Source organism: Patiria miniata, unplaced genomic scaffold (genome assembly GCF_015706575.1).
Source record: "Patiria miniata isolate m_02_andy unplaced genomic scaffold, ASM1570657v1 HiC_scaffold_28, whole genome shotgun sequence".
Taxonomy (NCBI): domain Eukaryota; kingdom Metazoa; phylum Echinodermata; class Asteroidea; order Valvatida; family Asterinidae; genus Patiria; species Patiria miniata.
The window spans coordinates 6,933,649-6,956,567 of record NW_024037067.1 but is presented as its reverse complement, the minus strand read 5'-3'; the positions used below and the strand labels follow the sequence as shown (position 1 = coordinate 6,956,567).

The 22,919-nt window shown below is 40.9% G+C and overlaps 1 protein-coding gene across 1 annotated transcript in view; it reads left to right on the top strand.

Annotated features, from left to right (window-relative positions):
* LOC119734725 (nuclear distribution protein nudE homolog 1-A-like) overlaps positions 1–22,919 on the top strand; it is a 51,171-nt gene that overhangs the window by 10,808 nt on the left and 17,444 nt on the right. The window contains exons 2-4 of the mRNA XM_038208265.1: positions 11,024–11,177; positions 20,868–21,016; positions 22,724–22,769. Coding sequence (XP_038064193.1) covers positions 11,024–11,177; positions 20,868–21,016; positions 22,724–22,769 — 349 coding nt within the window. The remainder of the gene's footprint in view (positions 1–11,023; positions 11,178–20,867; positions 21,017–22,723; positions 22,770–22,919) is intronic.

Here is a 22,919-nt window from a genome sequence, read left to right as displayed (position 1 = left end):
ACCTGTAGGGGAAGTTTTGCTGTGATTCAACAACCTGCGAAGCCATGGTGTGGGGTTAAAAATTGTGAACTTTAGAAGCTCACTAGTACATTTTAGAGCAAATCTGGTGGGTCTTTAACTTAAGAAATTTCCTTAAAATTCAGAGGAGATTTTGTAGGCCCCTAATATTTTTGTAATGAAAGAAAAAAATCAGAATTGTTAACTTAAAAAAAAATCAACATTTTTAACCTGTGTTAAAGCTTCCTGAACTAGAACAGTATGGATTACATTTACAAGTAAGTTTCAAATTAAGAAATCAAGGTGAAGAAAGAAATCACTTTTGCTTCCGATTACATGCCTTACAAAATAGCATCGGTAGGTCGGAAAAATTATTTCGCCAATTTTTTGGGGGTGCTGATTAATGGATCATCATAATATATGGTATAGAGCAAGGAATCAGTCTTTATTCAGTCTGGCCGGCCGAACATCGCACCGTGCACATGGCGCAGTATCAGAGTGCATTTACTGCACTGTGTATGGCCCATCCCACGTGGCTGAAAATCTTGCACTACTGCAGAAACACGGTACGATGTTTCGCCACAAGTTCGAGCTTTGCAATCTCGTCATTTTAATGGAAAACCTTGCACTACTGCAGAAACACGGTACGATGTTTCGCCACAAGTTCGAGCTTTGCAATCTCGTCATTTTAATGGAAAACACATACACAGAAAATAAAGATCACGTTCTGTGAATTAATTCGCAGAAATTCTCTTTCTCCATCAATGTTTGTTTGGTATTTTTACGATCCAACTTCGGCCAATTGCATGATCATCATGCATCATGGCACAGTGTGGTTTTATAGGCAGAAGTCACTGGTTCCGGTCCTTCACCATAGCATTGATTCAGTTAGCACGCAAAGGGAACCAGTGTACCATGCTGTATGCGCTGCATGCTGGCTGGTACCAGGAACCTGTCATCGTGTGCATTTTTATCACACATGCATCAGAAAAACAGGATTTTTGTCAAGATTTTGCACGTCAAGATGAAATAATGGCGTATGTGACGATTATATTGTGCATTTTAATGGCGTGTATAATAATTATATTGTGCGTATTGGGGGCTAAAAATGTGATCGGCATTTTTGTTGGTGTATCGGGTTGCAATTCCAGCGTATCGGGCCGATACAAATGTACACAGTACGCACGATTGTACGTGGGGAGAACTATGCCGTCCGTCCGTCGGCCAGGCGCACCAGTTCACCCCGATGCATTTGTGTGAAAATAATCGTACTTCATGTAGTTTGAGAATTCAAGTTTTGAGATCGTCGCGATTTTCGCACGTTTAACACAGGTATGCTTGTGTCAAATCATGGCAAGTTTGAAGTGTGGAAAATGGTTTATGTTCGTGACAAATAATTAAAAGTGCTTGAAATTTTTGAAATTTGGTCATTAATTATCAATATCAACCTTCAAAATGGCAATAAAATGTTTGGGGCCTTAGAAAAAATCCTTGCGACGCCCATGTTTGTGCACAGGGTCACCATGGTCACTGTCATGGTGAATTGGTGATGTCCAGGTATGAAAATACAATGTACATGTATTTCCAGATAGCTTTATGGTAGATGATTGCATTGTATTTTACTCTACACTGCCACCATCAGTCCCCTGATTACAACTTGATTAACATCTCTGTAGGCCTGGACTTAAATAGTTGTGATGAGATTTTGGCAACTTTTCATGCTAAACCGATTCACTTATTTTGTCATTTGTCCCAACAGAGTGCATGATATTATGGACGGTGGTCAAGTCGGCTACATCAACGATCCAGATGGAAAAGCAACAGAAACTCAACTGAAAGAAAGCAAATTTAGTCTTGTCTGATAAGTGCTGTGCTCCACAGCCCATGCCAAGAATGGACTGAAATTCTGGCTGAACTACCAGATCTTACATACAAGTATGTAGACAGCAGCTGGCTACTAGTAGCTGCAGCTCCCTGAATACCTTGTAAAATGGCAAATGCACTGTTAAAGTTATAGAGATTTTTATTTAAAAGACCCCCGAAAATCCACAAATACATGTATGAGAGAAATTTCACTCGCAACCACTGATGAGCATCTATGCAGAGGATTCAATGAGTTTGGAACTTGCTGCAACCCCTGTCCAGGTTGTCAGTGAGAATTCTGTCTGAGGACCTGTTGAGGTGAAGAGTCTGTCAATGTTGAGAGAGGTGACACTAAAAGGAAGTGATTCTAGCCAAACAAGTGCAGATGCAGATGGCAGTTGTAGGTGTGCCTTGTTGTGACCTTCGAATTTCACCAATGCCCACAGTGATATGCTCATTGTACATGTTTCATTCAATGAGGCATTTTTGAATACCATTGAGGACAAAATCCTCCAATTTCATAAAGGTCAATGTTTTACCATATAGCCCGGGGTTTGGGGATAAAAAGTTAAGGTTGCAATTTTTATCAAGACACCTTGCACAAATGTTATTTGGCAAAACTAGTTAAATTGGTCTTGCCATAAATGAGATTGCTCTATTTCCAAGAGTAAAAGTACATGTATATGTTGTTAAAATTATATTTTAGACATTAACAATTTTTGTCAACCAATTGCAGACTTTTCAGTCATCTTTAAAAATCTATACTTGTGGGGCACTGTGGTCCAATGGTTACGGTGTGGTTCAATGGTTACGGTGTTCGACTCGTGGGCCGTGGTACATGGGTTCGAATCCTGACTGCGGGAACATGGTGCTCGTGCTCTTGAGCAAGGCACTTTACCATTATTGCTTCGTCCTTCGGATTGGACGTAAAGCCGTAGGTCCCGTGTGTTGTGTAATGCACGTTAAAGAACCCAGTTACACTTTTCGCTAAGAGAAGGGGTTTGCCCCGGTGATTCTGGCAGTGGCAGCAATTATGCCCCGCAGCACCTAGCAAAATGGTGCTACATAATGGGTCTCATATGCTCATATACTTCATTTACCTGTCTTTGGTTGCATTCTCCCCCAGCACTTTGTATCCTCTGGAAAAAGGTGCTATATAAATACAGTTATTATTATTATTATTTATACTTTGCAATGAATAGTAAGTGCAATTTTAGGTGAAATACATATGCACCTAGGACAGTTCAAATAATTTGTTGTAATAAGCAAATTTTTTTTTTTACTGAGCTTAATGTGTCATTAAGAATAGGAGCTACTGAACATGTATCTGTACAAGGATTGAATGTATTTCATCAAGTTTGGTTTTGGAAACCAACTTCAGAGACTGAATGTAAACTGTTAATTATACGGCGGTCCACATTTTGGAAAGAATTCCATATACAGACGTCACTTGAGATCCTATGAGAGTGGTCTGAACATTTCTGTTTTCTCACTAAATTCTTCAATGTTTTCCCTGCTAAATTTGACTTTGTACGACATGTTGTCGCTTTCTGATTTAAGTTTCCTTCCCATCTTGAGCATTAACTTATTGCATTGTACTAGACTGGGGCAAGCATTATTTGTGTGTAACTTTAAGAAACTGCCTTACAAAAGTACAAACCACAGTTCACAAGTTAATTATTAAACCACTGCTTTAATATCTCATCCAAAAAAATCCCCACATATTGTAATGTTAAATTAGCAGTTACATTAATATCACTAGTGTTGTAAACATTTTTTGAGAAGTATACAATTGTGCTTTTCAAAATATGTATGTACACTGATGTATGTATAGTTAACCATGCTCAACCTGTAACAGCATTTCATGAGATTACACAAACATTTGAACAAAATGAAATAAAGGTGCACCACTTTTTGTGCAAACTATGTGGCATATGTGAACCTTGGTCACTGTTTTTCTAGTGTTCTGATGGTCCATGAATATCCTGATATCTAAGGTGGGGTGGTGGGGTGGTGGGGGGTGGGGGCTCTGGAGGCACTGGAGGATGGGACATTTGGTGAATTGGGTGGGGGATGGGGGGGGGAGTGTGAAGTTCAGACTTGTGATTGGCCCCTAACACAACTCTATGTAAAATTTACATGAGTCTGCTAAAGATTAAAGACGACAATGCTGTGCTGCAGATCCAGATTTGTAGTGGTACATGATGTCAGGCACAGGCACAGATTGACTACAATAAAATAGAAAATAAAATGTATGTGTAACAAGAAATTACCCAGTGTTTGGGTAACCTTATTCTAACAGAATTAGCTCATTACATATCACTTACATGTACTATACACATGCACACACATGTTCAAAGCAGTGTTTATGTACCGGTAACTACACATGTACATGTAGGCCCCTACAATGTACATGGAGAGTGTATCAATTATGACCTAAATCCAGTGTCAGTCTAACAATTGCATTTATACTAGCTACTCCACATTTAAAGAATACTGATGTCTAAATGCAAGGAGGGTTTATGTACACCCTGTATAAATCTCGACCTGCAGTATAAGGCCAAAAAAATATATATTTATTCGGTCTCTGGTCAGACCAAAGTTCTGGAATTGACGCGGCCACGCGGCTTTTTTTTTTTCTTTTTTTTCTTTTTTTTCTTTTTCTTTAAGCTTGGATTGTACAGTCAAGGTGGGAACTATTTTGCTTTTTTGGTGTCCTCATGTACATTGGTGTCCTCCATAATTTGCCTTGGTGCTTTCGATCATTTGCCTTGGTGCAATTTCCCATTCCTTGGTGCTCTTTGGTAAAAAAAAATTGAGGAGGTGCGGAAATAAAGGGCGCTGTTGGAGCTACCGCGGAACATTTTGGAAAAAAAAAAGATCGACGCGCATGATTAAAATCGACGCGCGCGTTGACCAGAGACCGACTTATTATTTTTTTTTGGCCTAATACATGTGCCTTTAACATGTTCAACAATAACATGTGACTATGCAACCAACAAATGCGTTGAAAATACAACTTTTAGGCTTACAAAACAGTACTAAATATCACACTAATCACTAAATAATTTATATAAATTGTTTAAGATTAAACTGCTGTACCAACCGTTTAATAAACCTCAGCGGGATTATTGCTTTGGGCGAAGAATTTAACACACAAGTTGCAAACTCTAAAACGCTAAAGCTATGTTGCTATGGAGCGCTTGGTTACCGTCTTTCTGGTACAGTGCCCTCACTAGGCAAAAAGAAGAAATCTGAGTTTGGCCACTACATTACATGTACAGTGTATATAGTAAAAATTAAGTATTCACATATTTGCAGAATAAAATGTAGGACCTCTTCTAGTTTCTGTGTGCAGAAGTCGTACCAGAGTCGTACAGTTACAATTTACATGTAGAACTGAAAATTTGACATGGATAAGACTTAAAGTGACAATGAAGTCTAAAGTACAGGTACATGAAGGCTACACAGAACAAAAACTAGACCTCCTGCATTTAGTGAGGGCCAAATATTGTAGCATAGCATTAGCAGCGCACTTTCAACATTTGGTTTAATTGCTTCCAGTAGGTTAGGGGTATCTTCTTTCCAAGATAATGTCACTGTTTTCCCATTTACCATTGAATTGTCGCACTTGCTACTGCAACAGACTCAACCAGCTGATGAGGCTGTATTGGTCTGCTCCCATGAGAAAATGAGGCATATTAAAGTTGTAGTTTCCGCTTTATGATTGCTTCTCGACAGGATTTGTTTCATCACAGGCTTCGCTTCCATGTTACTAGAATCGTCCTGAAACCAACATTTGAGAGTTACATGTACAAATTAATCATCATGCTGACATCCTGTTCGGATTACTACCATTACCCTTGTACCCTGTGCAACCAGTGGAACCAAAGAGAACTGATATGAAATGCAAATTTTGTTTAAAGTAAATCCATGTCATTTTTTTTCTTCATTTTCTCTGCTTCGAAACACACAATGCATGATATTTTATGTGGGTCACTAACATAATGCAATATGCACACAGCAGTTACCAGTTTATTTGGGATTCACCGAGACCGAGTATTTCAGGCTAAACATAAGGTATCGAAGCAGTTAACTAACCATGTCAATGGCTTTTAGTATTTTGAGAAGCGGTTCAACTGGTGGCAGCGCAATCGACAGATAGCATCACGATCAACCGATCGCGCTCAACATTAATACTAGTACTAGGGGCCTTTTCCGTTTGTAAAAATTGTAGCATAAAAATACTAAAATAGTTCAACTCGAACTGAAAAATAATGGGAAAAAGTCTCTTTTATTAGAATTATGAGATTTTTTTTTTTTTTTGAGTTGTGGAAGTTGTTTGATCTTTAAAGCGGCAAAATGCTCAAAAAAATAAACAAGACATATGGACCATGCCCTTCCGGAAATAGTTTAACATCTGGACATCACCATGACAGTGACCCTGTGCACAAACCCTATGAAAATGGTCTGAAAAAAAGCAAAGATTTCCATAGATGGACTTCGCTTGACACCCTGTGTACAAACCCTTTGAGACTGGTCTGAAAAATTATGTGTTTCTCACTCAATACTTCAATATTTTCCCTGCTAAATTTCACTTTTAGGACATGTTACCGCTTTCTGATGGCTGAAAAGACATTGCAGGGAAAAACTAGTGGTGTAAGTACATGTATATGAAATTCTTTCCAGTCTGACCACTGTGGTCATGGCACAGTGCCATGCAGCGTGCCATCCCAGCCCAGTAGAGTGACCAAACCCGGCCAGCATTGGCGCTGTTATACCGTTCGTGCACGTGACGTACAGATAGACATGACGGAATGCAATGGTAAACGTTTACAAAGTCAACGTTTTTCATCATAAAAAATAAAATGCAACCCAGGTTTACCTTTCTCATAGACTTCTTTCTGGCTTTGGAGGTCGTCAACGAAAAATCACTTCATTTGTATTTTGTACCCTCCGTTTTTTTCCACGTTTTCATCGCATGAAGCGATGCAAGGTGTCCGCCATCTTGGATGCCGCAGTAAACATTATGTCGTCTGCACTACTGTACTGCATGGTACATGGTTGGCGAGTACTGCTGCTCGACACCCTGGGGATGTTGTTCATTTATTTCTGAGTTGTTCGTTTATTTCTGAGTTGGTATATATTTCTGAGTTGATCGTTTATATCTGAGTTGTTCGTTTATTTCTGAGTTATATTTCCGTTAATAATAATGAACACAGTACAGGTACTGGGATGGGATGGGTTTGCGGTGGCGCCGTGTGGATGGGTCTCTTTAGTGAGTGTGTGTGGTTCTGGGGGGCTGGGGGCTCAGCGTTTCGAGCGGTGTGCTCTGCCTGTCGTCGGGAGAATAAACATTTTCCTGACGACGGGCGGAGCATGCTGTTCGGGGCGTTGGGTCCCTCCGGTTCTTTTTCGGAGCCACACGTGCTCGCGGGGGAGATTTGTTCACGTGGTGCTACCGCGGACTTAACTTGTCTTAGTATCTTTCCACCATGCAAACCTTCTAATCTCACAGTACAGGTACACAGTATCTTACTTGCCTACGGACAGATGTTATAAGTTAATATAAGTTATAAGTTTTAATGTTTGTATTTTTGTAGTTTGTGTAGTTTTTACATTCGTGCTTTTTATGTGTTTTAAACCAAATAACGTGTAAAAAGGCCATGGAATTTCCCGCACTGGGATAATAAAGTTTTATTGTATTGTATTGTATTGGTCTGGAAAAATGATGTTTATTTGACATTCTCCGAAATGAGGATTTATGCTTTGTGGGGCGCTAGCACGACAGACCACATCCCAAATGTCAAAAAAGGAGTTCTAGTGCCCCAGTTAGTGGGTCTAGCATCATGGTATTGGTAGCTCTACTGAGTGAACATGGTGAAGCGCTGGAACTTCGGTACCCTCCGTACAATCGCTCCACCGAATACCGAATAGGCTAGCCCAGGTTGGACGACGTCTTCATTGCATTACGACTGACGTCCAGGGTATAAATTCTACCACCATAGTGGGTAACCCCTAATATGGCCCCAGCCAGAAATCCGCCTTAAAATCGGCCCAAAACAAGGGGGAAAATCCCCATGTGGCTCAGGTGTTATAATTTTCTAGGGTTTTTTTTAGGGAAGAGTGCATCTTCAAGATTTATATTATCGAAAAAAATTCATTGGGTTGACCAAATTGCACCATGTTCCAACTTAAAATGCTCTCGTGCAATATACAGGGATCGTTCACCTGTCAGTCACGCGGCGCGCCGCATGTTCCCTAGTCTTGGCCCAAGACCGACTTTGTTTTATTTTCGTCCACGTGCAGTTGGTGCCAACGTGCGTGCGTGCTGGTAAGCGCAGCCAAACGACATCAACGGTAGAGGGCACCATCGACGAGACAAAGCCGGTCTTGGGCCAAGACTATGGGCATGATGGGTCATGCGGTGCGCCGCGTGACTGACAGGTGAACGATCCCTGTATATTACGCGAGAGCATATGAGTTACACACAAACGGATGCCAAAAAGGACCGGGAAATGCCACAAAAACTGGAGAGTTGTATACTTGTGTATTATTTTTTCTTTGTTATTAACAAGGTGAGTGTTTTTTTAAAGCATAAATTAACTGCATACGCAGTCTTAATGCGAGAATAAATTTGGTACCAAGTGCTAACGTGTTGAATAAACTGATAGTGTGGTCTTTATTTACGGAGGTAGTCCAGTAAATAGGCCACATTTGTTAGGCTAATATGTGCCCTGCGCCAAAAGCCCATACTGTCATATGGTGCGGGGCACATATCGGACACGAAACAGTCGTTGATTCAGCACAACTTGCTTTTTCTTTTTTGTTTATCAAAGTATGCCTATTCGGTGGTGCTTGTACGGAGGGTACCGAAGTTCCAGCGCTCCAACTCAGTAGAGCTAGTATCATGGTAATAATAGGTAGACCCCAAACCTTTAGGACTCCTCGCTTTCTGGGGTTCACTTAAACCTTAGCCCCATGATAAATAAATGTGGCCAAACTAGACTAGTCCTACTCATAGACCCGTGAACATGGTGTTGTATACAACGCCCCGTTCCGTTGTCATTTTGAACCTGGCAAAATCATTCCGCGATACATCATTTCATATGCAGTTTGAGTGCTTACCTAGAAGTCTTTGTGTGCCTTTCCATGCGTTCAGGATGTGTCATTTCGAAGAAATTTACCAAAAATGATGACCCATACAAACTTGTAGAAATAGGATTCATTTTTTGAAAGATCCCTGAAACAAACCCTTACACAATGGAACAGCAATACTGGGTGATTTGGCAGATTTTTGAAGTTGATTTAGTAGAATTTTAACATGGTATTACGGTCATCCTGCCATGTAAGACGGGTAGTCGGGTACCCACTGGTGGGACTCCTATCGTTTTGCGCATGTGGAACAAGGGATACAGAGTATCATGCGTGTCTTTGATTTTCTGATCATTTTGAACACGTTTGTTGGCAATAAAATTTCTTGGCAATGACAGATCCAACACTCGCGTAAATTCACAGGAAGCATAACAAGTAAGCGATTAACCCATAGGGCAAAATTATACATGGTTATATGTCGCGGATCAAAAAATAAAATATTTTCGAGTGTATTTACGCGAGGACGGCCCGTGGCGTTGTTTACAATGCCACGTTCACTGGTCTAGGCTAAAATAAACCTGAGCTTTGAAATAAAAGTTTCATGCACGACCTACGTGTACCTGTGCCAAGCGAGGCTAGGCAGACTGAGTTACCCGTACCCGGGATGTATCCAGCTGGCAAACTAGTCTCACAGTCACTCGGTATGTACTGTACGTACTCTGGTCACTCAGCGGGAAAACTGCAACATAGTCGTCAATCGGCATTACCTTTGGAAACTGTTTCAGGCCTGACATTATCAAAATGTTGATATAAACTTGTACGTTTGGGGTTGCTTGAAATCCTTCAAATTTTTGTTTAAAAATATGGAATCCCTAAGAAATAATCTTAGCCTTTGTTCATTTAACACCGCAGTGGTGTTTTACATTATCGTATTACCCGAAAAAAAGATTTGACAATTCAATTTGTGAAATTCTTTCTTGTTAGTGTTTGTTTTTAATTGAATGGGAATTGCTTATTTAATTAAGAAAGAGATCGAGAATGTTGCCGCTGTCCGATATACGCAGTGCTCAGGATTGATCCTGTCGCAACCACAGGCCTGCGTCTGTAGCTAGCGGCGCTGTACCCCCAGCGCCAGCGCCGGCCAGGCCAAGCGTGGGCTAGCTAGCTTGCCGCGCGCCGAAAGCAATTTCCGATGTTCATTTCTCAACGTCATAATCTACAATTATTTGCGGTGTTTTGTCTATACAACAAAAATGAACTTCCCCTTTAACTTTTGTTGTAGCATGTGGAAATTGCGATGACTATTTCTTTCAGATACCTGTGCGGTATCCACGTACGTGTACAGTGATTATTTTACAAATGTTGTCTTTGCCTCTGTTCTGCTGCCTTGTAACTTACCTCTATGAACTTACGAACTTCTTACGGTAAAACATGTCTCAAAAATCACCCCAATTGAATCGTTTTAAGAATAAGCAGTGTTCTGTATGAAACATTTCCGTCAAACCAAAAACAGGCACCGTATTTTCTTTATGAAATGTCGGAGACTTTGTTTCCCTTCCGCTAGTAGGACCCCCCCCCCCCCCCAACAAATGGAAAATCTCAATTCTTTAGAAGTAGCCATAAAGCTTGCGCTTAGACACGTGATTATGTTTTCACTTGGTGTAATAGTCTACTACGTGGTTAAAAAGATTTGTATTGTGTTGTTTGTACTACGTGGAAGACACAAAATCCAATACACACGTACGTTAGTCAGTTGGTTCCGCCCCTTAATAGGTAAGAACATTGCGGTAAGAGTGAATTTGTGCTTTGCGGTTTTTCATGGGAGTGCTTTAGCGGCACTTTTTGTACTGAAGTAGTGACTTCAATGGTTACAAAAAGCGGTACTTCAAAAGGATATCACGATATTTTTGGCATATCGGATTCCACGATGTACCAATTTTTTAAAGAGATCAATACGATTTCCGATATGAAAATAAAATCAAAATATCGTGAAATATTGTCATATCAAACAGGCTTATTTGTGTACTATAGGCCTAATACTGTTTTGTTGGTGTTCATTATATTTCAGTTGGGAGGAAGCCAAAGAAGAACTGGATGAATTTCAGATCAGCAGTCAGGAATTAGAGGCAGAGTTAGAAACACAACTAGAAAGTGCTGAAGGCAAAGTCAAAGAATTGACAGTTGCAAAGGAAAGACTACAGAATGAGGCTGATATTCTAAAGGTTGGCAACAGATATGCATCATTAATTAACCCTAACCCTCCAGGGTGTTTTGGCTAGAAACCCTGCCAAACGCAGCAACATGCAACATTTGAGTGACAAGCCTACCCAAACTGAGGCCAAACTGCCTCAGAGTCTGTGCCCCCCCCCCCCCCACCCCCACCCAACGCAGCAGGACACAACTGTGGCATTGTTCTATGGGACTAGCTCTCATTGTCTCAGAACTATCTGTTTATGCACTGGTGTTGGTAGCTGAATGCATCAAAGTGTACCAGACTTTTCCAACTAATGCACTGTGTTGCCTCTGGCAGGGTTAGGGTTTTTCTGAAATCTGTAATTGCTTTGGTGTTGATGCTCCTTGACATGTACGATGCACACATGAGAACAAAATTGATTGTTCTAAAAACTAGACTGTTTTTGAATGTTTTAAAAAACTGGATTTTTTTTGTCTCTACTTATTTGTATTACACAGCTAGAATAGATCCTCAATCAAGAAAGACAGTGCACCCAGGTGCAATATTTGGTGGGCACATTGACTAGAGCCCAACAACTGAAAAGTCTCTTGTGACAGCTGTGTTGACCTCAAAAGTCGAAACAACAGCCAACAGCATACATCACAATACTTAAAAAAACAGAGTCACTGTGATTTTCAGGTTTGGGGGACTAGCATAATTGGGCTAATTAAAGGGAATGTACAACATTTGCTTTTGCTGCAATTTTCAGAAATAAATGGATTTGGAGGATTAGTATGTTATAGCAAATATTGTCGAAATGACTTGTTTCACGATTTGGGCTTGTAGATGCTGGAAAAACCATGAAAACCAATCATGTTCTTGTAGTCTGGTTCCCTGACCCCACTTTAGATGAAATTGAGTAATCATGACTTTGGGAAATTGTAAGGTCAGAGAATCAGTCTAGCAGGCTTGTACCCCTTCACAGGTGTGTAATCAATTGCAAAGAAAACGTGGAATAACTAATTATGAAAAATTAGGAGCAGTTTTTGAAAAAAAGCCAGTTTTCTCAACGCTGACCAGCGTTGGAAAAATACAATTTTTCTTGAAAATGACAGCACACCAGGAGCCACAATTTTTCAGGATGCTTTAGACTGTCATTCCCTAACAATCTAGTGAGGTATTTCGTGATTATTTGATGATTTCGTTTTGTGATGTTTGCAAATGTATCTTCCCTTTAAGGTACAATGTATGTTAATAAATACTGAATACCTCATTTTCGATCCAAAGTTGATCAAAATCAGTCAAGTAAATGATGATCTTTAGTTTTCCTAGCCAAATTAACAAAAGAGTATATGTGTAGGTTTACGGTTAGACCGTTTAACAAATATCTTTTGTATGCTTGAGAGGTTCTGGAAGCGGTGAAGTGTGGAGGTGTGAAGATTGCTTGGTCTCTAGAGCTGTTTCCTTCACATCTCCGTGGTTCTCCACATCCACTTCTCCTACACAACTGCCTTTCACCATTGGAATTCCTCAGTATTCTGACGATGGGGCAGAGCAAACATCCAAAATTTTTGAGTTTTCCCGGTTCTCTTCAGAACCTCACAAGCTCACAAAAGAGATTTGTTATATGGTGCAACAGCAAACTTCCTCGTTGCTCTCTTCACCATGCAAACCTTCAATTCTTATCCAAATTAGCATAATTGTGACTTGATCCAACAAAACAAGTTTTAAGGACAGCTTTTCAATTCTAAACTTGTCACATTCAGCAGAAAGCGCATAATGTGCTCTTCATCTTGATATATAAACAGGTTTGACAGATAAATATACTGTATGCATGTACGGTATGTACATGTACATGTATATTATTTGGGTGAAAATGGTATCATCATCATCATCATGATTCTCGTAATCCATCATTGGGGACGTTGAGCCGCCCAAACCAAGCAATTGAATGCAGACTGCCACAGATGTTGTGCTCGTGTCTTGTGGTCAACTTCCAGCTGGCGCACCCAGGTGTTGCGGAGGCAGCCCCTGGGTTTCCTCCAAGCAGTGTCAGGGTGGAGTCCCCCATGTATGTCGACGCTATTAAAGCTTAAGGGCGGTGTGGGCTGGTGTGTCATCTGGCATTTTCAGACGTGGCCGAAGAGGGAATGACGCCTCCATAAGATGGTTGCATGGATATCCTTGATACCGGTGGTCCCCATGATAGTGGTGTTCGTGACAAATCGGACCACCGGACACCAAGGATGCGCCGTTGGCAAATCTTATTGAAGGCTTGAAAGCCTTCGCCTGTCCTCAGTTAGGGACGTCCACACCTCCAACCCGTATGGTAGAACGGGGAGGACACAAGTCGTGTATATCTTCAGCTTGTTTGAGAGGTTAAGGCGTTTGTTCCGCCACACCCAGTCGAGTTGGCCAAAGGTTGATGAAGAGAGGCCTATTCGTCGGAGGATGTCGGGCGATGAGTAGCCTGAGGAGCTGATGTCGCCGCCAAGATACCTAAACTTCTCCGTGACCTCAACAGGCTGGCCCATGACAGTGGCTGAGGCGAGTGGTGCAATTCTGGATCTTGGTTTTGGCCCATGACACGTGCATCCCCATCGTCATGGCCTCTTCCTCAAACCTCTGGAGTGAGGTACCGGTAGGCCACTAGTCAGGTTTTCCTAAGAACAGGGCGTCATCATCGGCATAGTCCAGGTCTGTGAAGGACTTGTCTCTAACTGTTATTCCGAGATCTGACTGACAGCAGCTTAGGATCTAGTCGATGGCACAGAAGGATGCAGCCCTGACGGACACCTGAAGTGGTGGGAAGGGGGTTGAGATGTCGTCTCCGACACGCACGGTAGAGATGCTACCCTGGTGCAGGGAATGAATCAGGTGAAGCAGGAATGGCGGGACTCCAGTAGCTTTCAGGGCCTGCCATAGAGCTTCCTGTTCTACCGAGTCAAAGGCTGCCTTGGTGTCTACAAAGGCAACACGAAGAGGTCAGAAGTTAGACTGCTGGAGGCGAGGGTGACGGGTGAGTAGTGGTTCTAAGCGAGATAGCAGGACTTGGCTGAAAACCTTTCCAGGGAATGACAGCAGAGTGATGGGCCTGTAGCTGCTGCAGGGTGATGATGATGCCGTCCCTCTATTCGGCAGGGACCCTACCTGGGGACCATACTTTGAGGAAGAGATCATGGAGGGCCACGCTGATATGGGCCTCTGCGCACTTGAGCAGTTCAATGGGAATAGGCCTACCGTCCGGTCCTGCAGCACGTCCGTTCTTGAGTTTTCTGATAGCGGGGCATACCTCGGCCAGGGTGGGAGCGTCTGAATGCACATCCGTAGTGGGGTTGCGGCTGTTGAGGTTGGGCAGGACATGGCTAGAGGCAGGTTCAGCATGGTTTGTAGTGCTCTCGCCAGCGGGCCAAACGACTCCTCGACCGTCTTGCATGGGGTGCCGTCAGTCTTAGTTATTGGCAAGGTGCTACATCCCTGTTGTTGGGGGCCGTGCATACACTTGATGGCCTGAAAGGATGGACACATGTTGTTTCTGTGTAGCCCTTCTTCAGCGTCGTCAGCGAGTTTGCCTCCTCAAGGTTGCCCTTGGCTTGAGCTTTAAAGACGCCTTTTAGTCTGCATGCTTCGCATGTGTCGCCACGCAGACGTGCATAGCGCTTCTGGTCGAGGATGTCCATTGTTTCCGCGGTCAGCCAGGGGCGTTTCTGGTGCCTACAGGTGCCAATTGTTTCTGTAGCAGCAGATAGCAGAATATGGATCTTTCATGGGAGCGTCTAGGGCTTCAAATTTGTTGCTGACAGCGATGTTGTAATTGGTGGTCACGTGACGTCGTCACGTGAAATGTGATGTCATATTAAAAGTGCATATTTTGAAGGCCAATATCTACAAAACTACAGGTCTGATTGGGTTAAAACTCAAGTGGTATGTACCTACACCAAGATGTGTTATTGATGAAAAGTCAAGTGACGTCACAATGATGTCATCACGTGACATGTGACGTCACATTAAAAGTACATATTTTGAAGGCCTATCTACAGAACAACATGTCCGATTGGGTTGAAAGTTGGTATGTAGGCCTACCTAGATCGGGATGTGTTATAGATGAAATTGAAGTGAGGTCACGATGATGTCATCAAGTGACATGTGACGGCATATTAAAAGTGCATATTTTGAAGGGCAATATCTGTATTGGTCCTGATCACTCTACCGCACATGTCCTATCAGTCTTACATGACATAAAAATACAATAACAAAAAATTACCGAAACGGCCGTATGTTTATACACAAACATACGAAAGCCCATTAGCACCACTGCAAGTACATGTATATGTTGGTAATTAGTTATTACGGATTGTTTAATTCGTTATTACGGATTATTTGATTCATTATTACGGATTATTTAATACATTACAGGGGTTGCCCTTAACTTTTTTTTTGACTGGCCAGCCGGACCAGTTGGCTAGAATTTTGACTGGTCCGCCAGGTTTTTGACTGGTCCGTCTTATACAGCGTGTACCCACCAGTTAATCAGTTTCACATAAGTCATAACAAGACTATTGTCATCAACACCCATGTCATCATGTCACCTGAGCAATAGAGGTCTATTTTCTTCCTCCATGATCTGAGGCCGCAAAAAAATATATAGTTCTGCCTCAGATTACATGCCTTTTAAAAATAGGGTCGGTCGGTCGGATTTTGGGGTTTTTGGGGGGCCATTTTTTTTATGCCGCTTGAATGGGGTATTCAATTAGGCCTCAGTATGCGAAGTTTTAGCCTGATTTTATTTTTATTGCACTATGAAAGCTATACACAAAAAGATGGCCACAAAAAGTGAATAAAACCTACCTTAATTAGGCCAAAAAAATAGTTCTGCTTCCGATTACATGCCTTTCAAAAATAGGGTCGGTCGGTCGGAAATTCTTCTCTTTTTTGCCAATTTTTTTATGCAGATTGAATGGGGTATTCAATTATATGCGAAGTTTTAGCCTGAACTAGTTTCATTGCACTACGAAAGCTATACACGAAATGGCAACAAAAAGTGAATAAAACCAAAGGCTTTAATTTTTTTCAATATATTTACGTTCGATAATTTCAAAAAATAATGGAAAATTCAGGTCGTTCGCACCATATGCACAACGCTAGTCAAGACGCGGGGAGCTGGCCGAAACTCCGAGGTGTGTGATGCGTGCGTGTGTGGTGAGCGGCCCACCATGGGCCGACAGACCCGTTTTTACCGTCAAAAATTTCGGGAAACACGGGGCATGTATCACTCCAAATACGAGTAGTGCGATCTCAAAATGAACTCATGAACACAGAAAATACATACACAGATAAGCTTGATCAATTTTGTAAATTAACTTGCAAAAATGTTCTTTCTCCATCGGTGTTTTCTTGGCATTTTTACGATGTCGAATCCGACCAGTTGACAGAGCACGTGCCTGGCGTCTGCACAATGCATAGCCATGCTAGCGCTGTCAATCGCTACTCCTAGAACTAAAGTATGAGGCTCCACGTAGTGGAGCCTCATAGATTAAGAACCCCGCAAAATTGTTTTCAGCACAAAACACTAATCAAGTACAAAAACGTCCATCAAAATGCAGAAATTTCCAACAGAACCGCTGCACAGTTTGCCCCCAAACTCCGTACTACACCTCATGACATACTCACAAATTATGCGCAGAACAAATATCGCTGGATTTTTTGGGGGGCTAAAATGATGAAAAATATGCCCTTTCCGCACTGAGCCAACCTGACACTTGAAACGTGCACGATGATTTTCGGTTCGCTCGGAGCACGCCGCGGGGGGTACGGTACAAGCGAAATGATAGTATGCGCATGCGTACAAGTGCTTGTACCGTACCCCCCGCGGCGCGCTCCGACCGAACTGAAAATCATCCTGCACGTTTCAAGTAGCTCAGTCCGGAAAGGGCATATTTTTCATCATTTAAGCCCCAAAAAAGACAAAATCCAGCGATGTTTGTTCTGCGCATATTTTGTGAGTATGTCATGAGATGTGGTACGGAGTTTAGGGGCAAACTGTGGAGCGGTTCTGTGGGAAATTTCTGCATTTTGATGGACGTTTTTGTACTTAATTAGTGTTTTGTGCTGAAAACAATTTTGCGGGGTTCTTAATCTATGAGGCTCTAGGAGTAATCGATCGCATAGCCGTGCACAGACTAGTTACCGCATTTTCATCGTGTCTTCTAAATTGGCACGGCGGGAACCAGTCATCGCCGCATTGAGCTGGGTTTACGCACATGATGAAAGTCACCGTGACATCGAGTTGCGAAGTAGTCATATCGCGAAGCGAATTTGTAAAAATAACGGAGGTTTCTTTTGAAAAAAATAGCGAATGTAAGTAAGAAACCAAATAAATACAACAACCATTTTTTTGACGCAGATTTATTTGGCTGGCCAGCCGGACCACTTGGCAAGGTGTTTCAGCTGGTCCGCCGGCAATTCAACTGGCATTTGGCCAGCGGACCACCGCTAAGGTCGAACCCTGCATTATTACGGATTATTAATTCGTTATTACGGATTATTAATTCGTTATTACGGATTATTAATTCCTTATTACGGATTATTAATTCGTTATTACAGATTATTTAATTCGTTATTACGGATTGATAATTCGTTATTACGAAATAAATCTAGTACTCACATGCGGAGAGCACGTGATCAGAATGCACTGAGAGCTGGATAGGGTTTAATCAAAATGCAAAATTTCAGGAACAAATCCCCAGATTGTCTTAAAGCATAGTATCACCGACCCTGATCACAGAATGACCGGTCTTGAGTTTCGCTAGATCAGACAAAGGCCCATTGGCGGCATGCCGCAAATTTTACATTTAATCAAATTTGAGAACAAGATCAAATCAAGTATCATTAGCTTGGAACTTGTAGATTATGGAAAAAACAACTTAAGAGTGAATATAGATCAGACTAATTAACTTAAGTTAAAAGCAGCGCAAAAAGCGCAGGGGGGGGGGCGTAGCCTTTACCCCCACCTTTTCTTTTCGCTCATACCCTTGCGACACAACGGCAGAGGAGAAATTAAAACCAGCTTGTACATGTATTGGTGCCTTGGCACTTGTGAAATATGAAACTATGACTAAAGAGTGATCTTAGGTCAAAATAATTAAAATACAGGAAAAATTAAGGAAAACTTAACATGAGGGGGTTGCGCCCCTCCCCCTCATGTTAATTTTTCCTTAAATGGTCGCAATGCACTTTTTAAATCCCGCCAAGTTTCTCTGACAGTTGTTCAGATGTCCTGTGGTTATTTTAACACCAAGTTTACGTAAAAAGGGCATACCTTCGTCGCAAAATGTCCATTTACCAAAACAGGTTGAATTGAACATGAACTTTTCCCATGACATTGACCATGTTATGTACATGAGAGTGCACATGAGATCGATGTAATAACGAATTAACTATCCGTAATAACGAATCAAATAATCTGTAATAACGAATTAATAATCCGTAATAACGAATTGAATAATCCGTAATAACGAGTTAATAATCCGTAATAACGAATTAATAATCCATAATAACGAGTTAATAATCCGTAATAACGAATTAATAATCCGTAATAACATATACACTGTATTTGCAGTGACGCTAATGGGCTTTTGTACAAACATAAGTAAATCTAGTTTCTTTAATTTTTCCTTTTCAGTCATCTGCCCATAGCATTTGTACACATATTTTTGTTACCGCCACTTTAGCCACTTAAATCGACCAGATTGCCTTTATACTTGGCAGGCGTACACTTACCTGCACGGTGTTATGTTTTGGTTAGGTTAACTCTTGTCAGCACGATAACTTGAAAAATACTTTCCTTAGGAGCTTGAAATTTGGTTTGTGGATTGTTCTTGGTAGTCTTAAGAAGCCTATTGATTTTGAGGCCGACAGGTCAAAGGTCAAGACCACTATTCCTAAAACAAAAGAAATCTTGTCAGCGTGATAACTTCAGAAATACTTTACTTAGAAACTTGAAATGTGGTTTGTGGGTTGTTTTTGGTAGTCTTAAGAAGCCTATTGCTTTTGGGGCCGAAAGGTCAGAGGTCAAGGTCTCTATATTGCTAAAACAATAGAAATCTCCATTTTGGTTAGGGACACTGACTTTATAAAACCTGCCAGCATGCCAGGAGGATTGCGCGAGTCTCACTTGCAGTATTTTTTTAATATCGAGGCCTGAGCCTATAATCTAATGTCGACATTATCCACTTATAGTCAGTGAGGAGTGAACAATAAAGAAATATCAAAATCAACTTAGTTTTTAAGAACAAAAAAATCAAACTATCGCATATTGTTTTCAAATGGCGATTTGCTCTCACCCTCAATTTTTGAGGGTCATTCTGAGGCTATTTTCTTTCCTTCACTTAACGAAACTGACCAAAAGTTGGTTTAGCCCCATTTTTGTCTCACCTGGACTTTGTTCACAATCACTATGTCTGGGTACGTATACTGTACATGTACATGTATACCAGTACCGATACATGTACGGTATTTTGGTTAAAGTTTCGTAAAATTTGTCCCATTTCAAAAGTTGAAAGTCCAATTGGAACCAAACTTGGGTCATAGATGCAACATGGGAACCTTCATATGATACTGATGTCAAAGGTCACATACCAAAGTCAAAGGTCATCCGAGGTCAAGTTGTGAAATAGGCTTAAATGTAAAATTGGTCTCATTTGAAAAGTCGAAGTCCAATTGGAACCAAACTTGGGTCATAGATGCAACATGACAACCTTCATATGGTAATTAAGTCAAAGGTCACGTACCAAGGTCAAAGGTCATCTGAGGTCAAGCTGTAAAATGGGCTAAACATGTAAAATTGGTCTCATTTGAAAAGTTGAAGTCCAGTTTGAACCAAACTTGGGTCATAGATGCAACATGGGAACCTTCACATCATAATGATGTCAAAGGTCACACATCAAAGTCAAAGGTCACTCTTTAAAGATAATCACAAAAGCAGGCAAGACGTGTGGTTTCAAGATGCATTTACAATGCATATTGTGGTTTACAATATATGCATTGTAAATGTAGATCCAAGCCTCAGAATGACTCTTATTTATTTCTAAGCGTGTTCCACTTTTAAAAAATATGTAATTTGGGTATACTACAACATGTATAATATTTTGCTTGTTTTACTCTTATTGTTTTTTATCTTTGCAAAATTTTATCCCAACGTGATTTTTTCTAGGTCTGTTGGGGGGGGGGGGGACTCCATGTAATGTTTAGCATCAAGAAGTTTTTCTTTTTTTCTTTACTACCGTATGCAGATTTTTTGTATGAATGTGCAATAAGTGTTTTCTAATTGCACTCTCCACTCGCCTGTTAGTTTTTTATTATTTTCTTTTTATGTTCTGTGTAAAGTTTGAATGTAATGTCTTGTCTACTTTTGTAATTTTATTTTCTTTGTTTAATTATATTCCCATGTAATTTAATGTGAGGGCTCCTTTGGAAACCAGTTTTCTTAAACTGAAATGGACTACCCTCGTTGAAGATTACAATAAATAAAATAAACATAAAATAAAACTCCCGGCGGTTCCACTACTCACATGTTCAGAGTGCAAGAAAACCTGCATGCAGCATTGCTCTACATGTGCCATGTGTCCAACAATTTTCCAGAAAGCACATGTGTGAGCAGCCTCCAGCAACCATTCATACATGAACAGTCTGGAAGGATCAAAGAAAACACGTGCAAACTTTTCTTTTCTTTCTTTTATAGGAAAAGTTAGAGCATTCTCAAAATGAATATTTGCGGCAAATCAATGAACTTCAGGATGAGTTGGCTCAGATCAAGGCTATCCGGGAAGAATTGTCCAAATACATCAGGGAATTGGAGCAGCATAATGATGATTTAGAAAGAGCAAAAAGGTGAGTGTAATTCAAAAACTTTTTACCAGTGTGGCCTATAATCTATTTCCTTAATTTGAACTTAAAATGAAAGGAAACTCGTGTACTAGACGTACATGTACGTGTAATCATTAAGTGCATGCACAAAGTACAGTGGCAATACAATCATGGACTGAGAGACCACGGTGGATCATGGACTGAGCAACCACGGGGCAACGTGCACGCTCCACCAGCCCTGCTCAAACATTGTGAATCTGAGTTTTAATGCTTGGAATAAATACATGGAAACAGAAAAAATACCAGACATTGCACTGTTTACTGACCATATGTAATGAGCAATTTTGTAGTAAGCAAAGTGCTATCCAAAAACCCCCAAATTTGTGTGTAGTGATGACGAATTTTGTGTAGAATATAAATGTATTTTCAATGTAGACATACATGTACAGTCAAATTCTGATAACTCAAAACTCTGTTTATCTCAAAGTAACACTTTATTCCTGCCAAGTGTGTCCCGTAACTCAATTTCCCGCAGCATACATCCGTTGAACTCAAAACTTTTGTTTAGTGCTGCTGCCGAACCACCAAACCGAGCGAAAATTCGCAGAACATAGCACTTCACAACCGAACTGAATGAACCAAACCGAACTGAATTCAGATGTTTGGGAACACAATTTTTAGCATGGCATATTATAATCAAATCTAAAATAATAAAAATGTGCACCATAAAATTATCAAATTTTACTTCTAGTCAGACAAAAACAATATTTTCAGATTGACAGTACCGACTTAAAATGAAAGGAAACTCGTGTACTAGACCTACATGTACGGTACATGCAATCATTAAGTGTATGCACAAAGCACAACGGCAACACAATCATGGACTGAGCGACCACGGTGGATCATGGACTGAGCAACCACGAGGTAACGTGCACGCACCACCAGCCCCGCTCAAACGTTACAAATCCGAGTTTTAATGCTTGGAATAAATATATGGAAAAAGAAAAAATACATATACACAGAAAAGATATCTTCCACTTTTATGAAATAACTAGCTAAAATCTTTAGTTTTATATTGTTTCAGAAACATTTGCTTGACATTTCATTTCATGGTGTGGATGTTACTCAGTTGGCTGGTTCCTGTTCTTATACCAGTGGGAACTAGTCTATATGTGCAAAGCATGCAAGATCTTGCAAAGCAGCAAAAGTCTTGCTGTTGACGTGGCGTCAACGTCAGAAAAAAACTTGTTTGACATGTGCACGTGCTTCATACATAGTATTCTCAATCACCATCGATGTGAAAGAAGTACAGGAAAGGGGTAATTTATGATAGTTTTTGACATGGCAATGTTGTTGAGATGCGTTTCTGGTAAGACCAAATGGGCAATATGAGACCTGTTATGTAGCACCTTCTAATGGTATACAAGGTGCTGCGGCGCACATTGCTGCCACTGCCAGAAACACTGGGGGTTTATGTGCATTACGTCCCATCCAAAGGACGAAGCAATGATGGTAAAGTACCTTGCTCAAGAGCACAAGCACCATGTTTCCACGGTCAGGATTTGAACCCATGCACCACGGCACACAAGTCGAACACCGTAACCACAGCACCCCACAAAGTAGATAAGTGTTCTTAGCACTTACAATGCAAGTCATAATTCATGAAGGTACCGTAACAACATTGGTTTGAGTTTTAAGTTAAATAGGGAGTTTTTCTATTTTTTTTTTCAGAACTACTGTCACATCCTTAGAAGATTTTGAAGCTAGATTGAATTTGGTGAGTATTCTGGTTGAGTTGACACACATGCAAAGTGAGAAAGGTACGGGTACCTGAGATGAAGTTGTCTAAAAACAAATGATGAAGAAATAATTTGGAGAAAAGGTTGTGAGGATACTGTCATTTTGAAGTTTAATAAATGGATGCATG